At 34.8% G+C, this 10132-nt stretch overlaps 1 protein-coding gene across 1 annotated transcript; it reads left to right on the top strand.

Moving 5' to 3' along the window:
* The first annotated feature begins 5677 nt into the window (after positions 1–5677).
* LOC108752843 (glutathione S-transferase D1-like) lies at positions 5678–8371 on the top strand. The gene is made up of 6 exons (XM_018493979.1): positions 5678–5839; positions 6515–6760; positions 7079–7137; positions 7210–7351; positions 7741–7908; positions 7988–8371. Exons 2-6 carry the CDS (start codon positions 6620–6622, stop codon positions 8141–8143), a joined length of 666 nt encoding a protein of 221 aa, XP_018349481.1. The 5' UTR covers positions 5678–5839; positions 6515–6619; the 3' UTR covers positions 8144–8371.
* Positions 8372–10132: the final 1761 nt, after the last annotated feature.

Genomic DNA, 10132 nt, shown 5'->3' with positions numbered 1-10132 from the left:
GTGGGGGGGTGTGTGTGTGTATAATATATATAACGTCGTATTAATATTATGCAAATTTTCCTCTACTCGTGTTTTCCGCACGCAACTCCGGCATCGGCGGAGTTTCTTCGCCAGAACGAACAGAACGATATGACGGAGTGGAAATAACAGCACGGGCTGCCGTAAAGCACTCCAACTGCGGGATAACGCGGGATAAAATATATTCCGGAACGCGTGGGACGAGTTAACGCGCGAAATATCGGACGGTGATTTACGACGGCGATGTGTTTAATAGGAAGGCGTGAGGCTGTTTTTGATACGTTTAGTATTTCCCAAGACATCGGCCGGATAAACGCGCGCATATTATACAAATACGCTTAATAAAACATGATACACGTATAGTGCAGCATATGATTAGCTGTTTCTCATTAGCCGACGGATGCTTATTCGGCTTTTAGATCAGTGTACTAGTATATACTGTATGCAACCCGCGCATATAGCTCCCAGCGAAACGCGGAGCAGCTCGTTTGTGCTTCGCCGTGTATTTTGTACTTGTCCATTTGCTTACATGCGTTTCCACTACACGCGTCGTTACGAAGAGTTAGCGTCACTGGATCCCTATCCCGTTGCCCGCTGTATTAATATCCATAGCCCACGCGTACGTATACGTATCTCGAAGGATGACCGATTTCCGTATACGCATATTACCGCAGCCCTGTTTTGGAACTATCGCGAAAACAAATAAACACTGACAGATTTGATTTTGCCAAATGCGAAATTCAACTGAGATCATTTTGGGACTTCCGTGAATTTAATCTATTAAAAGTTACCTATTAGTTATCTATTAAAAGTTATCTATTAAAAGTTAGTAGTTAGTGATAAAGGTATAATGGTGTAAAGACTGTAAAGAATTTTGATGAAGCCATAACTTTTTTTCCTCCTCTAATACAATTTTTTAACAAAATGTAAGCATATTTTGTCTTTAAAATACAGTAGATGGAAATTACTTACTAAGAGCCGTCTCGGCAAAAAAGTTATATATATATAATCTATTTTTAAAAACTAAATTTTATTTTAAAGAATCTTAAAAAAATCTATTACAAAAAATCTATTAAAAAACGTAACACATTAAAGAAAATCTACAGTAACAACAGTTATCAGCTAGGTAATGTATGTATATCTGACGAGCAAAACATGAATTTTCAGCATGAACAAGGTAGATAGAGACTTGACACTAGTCTAGATTAGGCTTATGTAGTAAGTATGTTTCTCCGGGTCTAGGAAACATGTCGAGAACGGTTAATGGCTCTCGACCGTTTCCGCCGAAGTATCTGTAAATTCTATAAGTTACATATTGCGGGAGAAGTTGGTTGTAATCCACCAACTTCGAAACTCGAGTGTCTTTGTATAGCCAAGCCGGGAGCCTCGTCGAGCGGAGCACGCTGCATCAAAGTAGTATGAAATAACTTTCGCGAGTCCGTGAAGTTCTCGTTTCCCATCCGGTCGAAAATTATTTCCAAGAGCTCAAGTTTCTTAAAGTAATGTCCTGTCGGCTAACTATGACGTTTGCATTTTCATGTCGAAGGGCAATTCTTCAATTATAAGAATTAATTTCATACACAGTTTCTCTCTCTCTCTCTCTCTCTCTCTCTCTCTCTCTCTCTCTCTCTCTCTCTCTCTCTGGCTCTCCCCTTCTCCTTTATATATAGTACAAACAATTGTATTAATAAATTTTAAAATAACGAAAATGAGAAAGAGAGAGAGAGAGAGAGAGAGAGAGAGAGAGAGACGAAATTAATATGACTGAACTCTCATATAACAAATATAGAATTTATTTTTTAAAAATATAGAATCTCATATAATAAACATAAAATTTATTTCTATCAAGTCCAAATGTCAATTCATTTCTATCAATAGACTCGATTTTATGTGATAAAAGTATATTTAATATTTTACTCAAAAGTGTGTAGCAAAAAGAAAGATTAGATTAGACCAAATGATCCATATTTGACAAGAATAATGAAAGATACCTACATACACAGCTGGTGAATTGAATATAAGTACACCGTGCCAGTGTTAGTGACGATTAAACAAGAGGGAAAAGCGTTTCTATTAGTTTGACGTAACACTCTCCCAGGCCATGATTTCAGCATGGGGAATCGCGTCCCGTAACAACCGATTCCCCTGGCGGTATAGCGAGAAAGCGAACGAGAACTAACATTGGGGGCTGGGAGCAGTTCGTAACTCCTTGGAACTCGTTGGAACTGGTAACATCTTTGCTACTTCTCGAGTGACAACAGCAGAACGGGTTGAAAAGGCATAAAGCGACGTTTCCCCGTCGCGTACGCATCGCCCAGCACACGTCTTCGCAGCCTGACGCTTTGATCTTTTATGTGTCACGATGCCGTCGGGCATCGAGGGATGTGCTCCCACAACTGAACGGACGGACGTTCGAACGTCATTTTGCTACTTTGGACACGGTGTCTTTGACATCGTTGACCAAAAGGTTGCCACGTCAGGTCAGGAGGAAGAAAGATGGCACGAAGGAATCGTATTTCTTCGCTCGTGAAATCAAATTTGCCCCGACAAGACAAGGTGCGCTTACATCGTTCGGAGGAACGTTATAATTCTTACGTCGTTATAAGCTTCGTCGAAAGCAAATTAAATCGTTGGCGAGCGATGAAACGAGAATTTTATCCCTTTGGGCCTTTGTTCGAACGAGCATGGTCGACTAATACAATATCGGACTTATCAACGTCGAAACGCCTGTTAATTCATCGGCAGTAATAATTTTTGGCTTAATTGTTCGATCATCTTCGATGAACTCGAAATGTGATATTTATGGGCACGTATAATATTGGCAGCGAGCCGTGCCAAGTCCTCCATTATTCGTTCATAAGGGGATAATTCAGATAAACATACATGCGCGACGCTCGATGCATCAATGTTACAAGCGTTTTAATGTCGCGCGGCAATAATTATCGTGCGTTTCTCCAGCGCTCATTTAATATTTCAGGCATGGTGCGAACAAAAGTGTGTCGGATTTCCATGGCGGATGCGCGGCGGGGCGGGTATCATATTGACTGGATGCGAAACAAGCGTACGACATTGAGATCGCAGCTCTCTCTCTCTCTCTCTCTCTCTCTCGTGTACGTTAATAATCCCAATAAAACATACTGTCGGGTATCCGATCCAGTACGAGTGTATGTATCATGCGCGGTGCATTTTACGCGCATTATGCTCCCATTATTAAAACATATTACCGGCGTCCGCCGCGCGGCTACTCAACGAGCCTAGAATGCGAGCGTAACGCCGATAGGGTTGATAGATCACGCATTTCCCTGACGCCCCGTCGATGAGCCGAGTACGGGGTGCGCGGCTATTTCATTTTCCATCTCAGTGGATTTGCCGGGGCTAATCGATAATCGCACCACAGACACGCCCGACGCTCGCTGCGATAACAGCCAAGCGAATGGAGAACCAACTTCGCCCATCACGACCATTCGGCAACGTTATCAACAGTCGGCAGCCTTCACTCTTATCTCTGCAACGAAATTATTATTTTCTCGAGGGTCATCGATTCGCGCGAATTTAACAAAATTCCACGCGAGATCTCGTCTGCGTATAAAAGTGCGAAAGATGTATGGAGCCACCCAGAAAACGTCAAAAATTGGGAGCCTCTTAAACATATATATATATATATATATTAATAAAAAAAGTTTGATTGCATTAATTGGAATTCTGATTGAAAATGGACAAGAATTTTTTTGATTGAATCTATTATAATTCTAATTGAAGTATAACCAGAATTCTGATTGATCAGAATTTCCTGGTTCGTTTATTTTTAACCAGAAATTTTTCTCAGTGTATAACTTTTTTCCAGGCATTTTCTGTCGTTTGGCGATTTATCGATATTCACGCGTATCAAATCCCATTAAAATTAGTTCACTCTAATTGATTTCTTATATTAATATTATATTTAAATCTGAAAGAAATTTAATCTATATATATATATACGACGAGCTTATGTTTTTTTAAGCATTATTCCCAGACAACGTGCATATCTAAAAGATACCTTAAAGACACCATAAAACCATTAAAAACACCTTTTAGACATTCTAGACAGTATTTTGTGGATAAATGTAAAATTCCTTCAATAATGACTTGATCAAGTTCCATCTACGCGCTATCGACTGCAGAAGTCACCACTAAACTGGTACCGTCAGCTGGTTACATCCGGTTGCTGGGAATACAGTTGATCGCGCGTCCATGTAACGTCCGATCGAATCCATGCACTCCGTTTTCTTTCGTGTTGGTCAATAGAGCGTCGTGTCCGCCGCAAATTGCTGCCGGAACTAAACCAAGGCAATTAGCAGTGGTCTGCGTATTGCGCGTTATTGAATTGGCACGCGACGACACTGCGACGCCGTTCCGATCTTCTCATTCATCCGAGCGTGCATTTCTAAAGCTAATTAAAATTATATCGCCGCATGGCGCGAACGTCATATTAGCGTAACGGGGGTTTATTCTAAAAAAAATGAGGTCGACGACCGTAGCGTCCTATCGCGATGACGGCAATAAAACCGGAAGAAATTTATTGAGACGAATGGCAGGGCGCAAACAAAACCATGAGAACTACGGGAATACGTCGTTAACGTGATGCGACGTAAAAGCGCCGGCCACGTTGCACCGAAATCACCACTTTCGCGCTGGAAAATTAAGGAACCTACCTAACGGTCAACGTAACGCCCGACATAATTGTCGATCAACGTAACGGCTTGCCAAGTACAATCTTTAATAGCAGAAGTTACTCACAGAGGGGTTACTCACAGAAATATATTTTGTCGAGAATTTATAGTATCTCGGGAATATACAGTGAATGCAAGAAATATTCAATATTGGAGACATTCTTTTAAAAATCTTGTTTTTAACAATAAACATTAATTAGTAATTCATTAATAAAGAATAAGATCATGTATATTTTTCGAAACTACTTTATCATAAAGATATATAATAATTAAAATTTATCATCTTAATAAGCGAAAATGAAAAATTGTGTTATTTTAGACTCACAAAAAATATTCATACAATCAAGAAATTTAATTCCTAGCACCGGAAACTCGCAAAGTTGCAGATATGACGAATTGTACTCATTGTAAAAAATTGCTAATCAGTATTTATTTTCTATAAATAAGGCTTTTTTCTAATTTCACCCGTTACAAATACTTTTTGCACTCGCTATTCGTACGCAGCTAGAAACAAATACCTTGATTAATTCTTTATAAAATATTTTATAGACAAGGGGATAAAGGTTATACCTGTGAAATATATCAAATATATACATTTGACGTATGAAATTTTAACTCCTTTCAAAACAAAATATGTATCTAGCCAATTGTTCTATTTTTGAATAAAATATCGAATAAAATTCAAATAAAAGAATACATCTTTCAACGTGGTTTCCGCTGCTCCATTTACTATATATTTCACCAGTATAGTAAAGTTCCATTTACTGGGCAAGTTCTTTTCTGTTTTTATTAACCGATCGATCGACCTTACCGGGAACTTTCGATCGTAACGGATAATGTCAACGTTGGAGTTTCGCGGTTTTGTTTGGCGATACGCTATTGCTATGGTAACTTTGCGCCTCGTTTGTGCGCGCGCATTTTCTTCAGTTTTGTACACGTCGCGAATAATTCTTACCATGAACTATTACCATTATAAGAGACGATGAGTGACATATTTCCGGTATAAACATACATCGCCCGAATGAACGATAAGCTAATTAATTAAGCTGATGTCTAACAGTTGCAAGTATCATCGATTCGTATCAATTGGTCGAGTTTGAGCGGGGTCACAGGTAAGGGTCACATTTGAAAGCCATTTAAACGACGCATTAATTAGCGGAATTACTGCATTAACGGTAATTGGAACGGAGCGATTGCTATGCTCTCGCGAGATGTAACTATTCACGTTATTTGCGTATCACAAATATCCTTTTGCACTATTAACGCTTAATTTAATATTCTGAATTAATAAATTACGTTTATAATAAACTTGTTCCTTTATAACAGAAAATTTAATTATCCTCACCTTCTCCTTTTATTTCCATTTATTTTTTACACCCAGCTTCATTATTATTTCAACGCCTTAACAATTTCGTTTTTTATATTACTTTAATTATTATGAATTTATTAATTGTTAAAGAGAGACATTTTTTTTACCTACAATGTTCTCGTTTGTAATAAATTGTATTTATTTGTCAAATATTATGCGTGTCTCGTGCAGAAATGATAGGAAAAGTTACCTGTAAAGATATCTCATTCTGCTTTAAAATTAGACACGATGAAAATTCGTACGTGGCGGCAGTGCACAGGGATATGTTCAAGAATTCAGAGTACATCATTTTATTCCTGTTGCACACTGAATGTTAAACAAGGATAAAATGAATGCCTGGATAAATCCAAGTGAAGTTTCTGAACGCAGCTGTGATCTAAGATCTACAAATTTAAAAAGTTTTTCTCTTTGGTTAAAGTTGCGGTATAAAAATCTGAAATAGAGAAGACAGCAAGAGAAACGTAAGCGGAAAAGACGTAAAAAAAACAGCAAAAATAACAGATAAGCGAAGACAAGCAGCAAGATGCCGATTGATTGTTATTACTTCCCAATAAGTCCACCCAGTCGAACTATTATATTACTCGGAAAAGCACTAGGCATCCACTTTAACCTGAAGCTCGTAAACATTCCAATGGGGGAGCATTTAAAACCGGAATTTTTACAGGTGTTTCAGTTTATACTGTTCTCATTTTTGCAAAAGATTTAATATCTCTTAAGATGACACAGTCAATAATATTGATCAGTAATATTGAATCAGTAATACTGACAATATGCATCAATATTTTTACAACCCTACGTTCTTTACAACCTCAGTATTATTGACAATATTTGTCACTTTAATTTTACGTACATAATATTTATTATTGACAATATTTATCACTTTAGTTTTACGTACGTAATATCTATTGTACTGTGACATATTGTGATATGGTGAAACAATACTGATGCTTGAGAATTAAATTTTAATTTAGTTTTATTTTAGATTAATCCGCAACACACAATACCAGTCATCGATGACAACGGTTTTATTCTGTGGGAAAGGTACAGCGATAGATTTATATTCTAATCTATAATCAAGCACTTAGCATTATTTCGCAATTTGTATCATTACAGTCGTGCTATTATGGCTTATTTAGTGAGCAAGTACGCCAGAAATGACTCCCTTTACCCGAAAGATGCAAAAGAAAGGGCAAAAGTCGATCAAATGATGTACTTCGATGGTGGCACTCTCTGGCCCAAAGTATTTAAATGTTATGTACGTATTGATTTTTATTCTAAAATTTTATTAATTAATATTACAATTGAATTTGCAACGTTTATCCTTAATGTAATTGATTTTTCTCGTGAGTTTTTATTCAGTTGCATTCAGTAAATTTATCTTTTGTTACATCATTTAATTATAATTAAAAAACATTCGGAATTATACAATATATTATAACGTTTATCCTTAATGAAATTGATTTTTCTTCTTAGTTTTTATTCAGCTGCGTTCAGAAAATATATTTTTTTACGTCATTTAATTATAATTAAAAAATATTGTCTGTTTCTTTTTTGGACCGTTTAGAATTATACAATTGACACAATTCATTCTTTTTTTTATATTATTCGTTGACACGAGATACAATGGTTAAAATTGTCGTTTAGATGCCATTTTGTCGAGGTCAAGCGGATTCAATTAATGAAGCAGATATAACTCAACTAGAGAAATCGTTCGAAGTGCTCAACACTTTTCTCGACGGCAAAGAATTTACGATCGGTGATAATCTGACCATCGCCGATTTTGCTATCAGTACAACTATTTGTGTAGTACTAGTAAGTCTACATCTTCGCGAAGGATAATTTTATCGATTAGTTGTATCCAAATAAATCGAAGCCGATTTTTTAATTGCAGTGTTTTGACTTCGACATCAGCCGTTACGATAACATTGCCGCGTATTACGAACGTTGCAAGGAAAGCCTGGAGAGATTTGGGTTTGAGGAGGTGCACGCTATGGGTGTTAAAGCGTTTACCGAGATGTACCACGCGAACCTGCAAGAATCTAGTTAACGTGAATATGGATATTTGTGCACGCCTAAAGCGAAGGATCGATAGTAACTCGTTTACCTGAGATCGAGATTAGACATGGAATCTCATTATTATACCTTATAGAATTTAAAATTCACTTTTTACCTTCGCGTTCCTCGGCGTTTCAACAGCTCTGTTATAATAAAGCAGATAATATAAGTGCTCTCAAAGCGTTGTTGTTATTGCATACTTAGCGTACCTAGCAGATCCTTCGCCTAGAACTTATATTCTGCAATATTTATAGTTCTTTCTCTGTACATGATAAAGCAAAAAATTACAATAAAATGTGTTAAAATATATATAAAATTAAGTTTTATAAAAATATACATTTATAGAAATTAATTTATAATTAGTTTTGTAACTAAAAATTACTTAGGTCTTTTATCTTCCTCACACTTCAACTTTCATTAGTTTTATAGCCACACTTCTCGTAGATAGTATTCACGATGAAATTTATAAAGCTAACAAGAATCAATATTCATCCTGCGAACATTGAAAGAATATAATGGCAGCGTCGAGCCGCGAATTATATAAAGTCAATGGTACTGCATATCTCGCTTTGTCATCATTACACTTCATTTTCTTAATTACAGCGTGACGTTCAGTCATGCGAAGCATAAAAGTTTTCACATGCATGAAACGTATTATTCTTCTTTAGCATGTTGGGACTAAATAGATAACAATCATTGAAACAAGATAAAAGCCTAATACGATCGTGATGAATGTTTAAGAGTTAAGCTTTAAAGCAGAAAAAATAATATTTTGTATTAATTTTAAGTCTGTTAAGAATTGAATAAACGTTAATATTGTGAAAACAAGCTATAGTACAGACATAGTGGCTATAGACGACAATAAAAGAGCGAGCATTAGAAAAAGATGACGAATCGATAAATGAGGAAAAGAATATATAAGTCTATTCAAACCTAAATTTTTTTCCATTACCTCTTTACACAAGCAAGAGAAAAACGAACAGATCGTACTTACAGATTGTCGCGTACATAATATTCCAATTTTTATATAGCTTACTCATATTTTTTTATAAAAATAATCTCTAAATTTTTTGTTGAAAGTTTGTAGAAAGTTAAAAATAATTATTAAAATAGAAAATAATACTACGCAAAAAATGTCGCTAGATTTTTTATTTTAACTTAATTACAAAATAGAGAAATGTAAAAATAGAGATCACAAATTAAGTAGCTTATATTTTGATTAATTTGAAACTGATTATTTTAATTATATATTAGATAAATAATATTTTTGAAATTATGAACCATTGAAAAAAAGAAGATTTTATGCGATTCAAGTTTCAAGGGTAAGTATAAATAATGCAATGTTCATGTTTGTATTAAAAAAATATATATTTAATGTATATAATTGTTGAATTGTATTTTAATAATAATAGAGTTGTATAATTAAAGAATAATATCAACTTACTTTAGACATGGTAGTGCCAAAAAATATTAAATAATATGGAATACACACACGCACATACACAACAATTTAAAAAATTGTAGACACTACTACACCTTAATAATCACTGGAAATTTAATGGACATGGTTGTGCAGATAAATGTTTTTACTTCCAACGATATATAATTTAAATGGTCAGTTTTAAATTAATTAAAATATAAACTATCTAATTTCTGAATTCTTTTTTCACATTTATATTTTGTAATTAAAATAAAAAATTTAGCAATTTTTTACATAGTATTATTTTTTATTTCAATTATCATTTTCTATTTCTCAACAATAAAGTTTAATAATTATTAAACTTTATTGTTGAGAAATAGAAAATGATAATTGAAATAAAAAATAATACTATGTAAAAAATTGCTAAATTTTTTATTTTAATTACAAAATATAAATGTGAAAAAAGAATTCAGAAATTAGATAGTTTATATTTTAATTAATTTAAAACTGACCATTTAAATTATATATCGTTGGAAGTAAAAACATTTATCTGCACAACCA

Source organism: Trachymyrmex septentrionalis, unplaced genomic scaffold (assembly GCF_001594115.1).
Source record: "Trachymyrmex septentrionalis isolate Tsep2-gDNA-1 unplaced genomic scaffold, Tsep1.0 scaffold62, whole genome shotgun sequence".
NCBI lineage: Eukaryota > Metazoa > Arthropoda > Insecta > Hymenoptera > Formicidae > Trachymyrmex > Trachymyrmex septentrionalis.
Note: the sequence above shows the minus strand (reverse complement) of the source record. Positions and strands in the feature narration are given on the sequence as shown.

Coding starts and splice junctions, on each gene's coding strand:
- LOC108752843 (XM_018493979.1), top strand. CDS start 6,620: ATGCCGATTGATTGTTATTACTTCCCAATAAGTCCACCCAGTCGAACT. Junction 7,352..7,740: donor CCAAAGTATTTAAATGTTAT/GTACGTATTGAT, acceptor ATTGTCGTTTAG/ATGCCATTTTGTCGAGGTCA. Junction 7,909..7,987: donor CAACTATTTGTGTAGTACTA/GTAAGTCTACAT, acceptor TTTTAATTGCAG/TGTTTTGACTTCGACATCAG.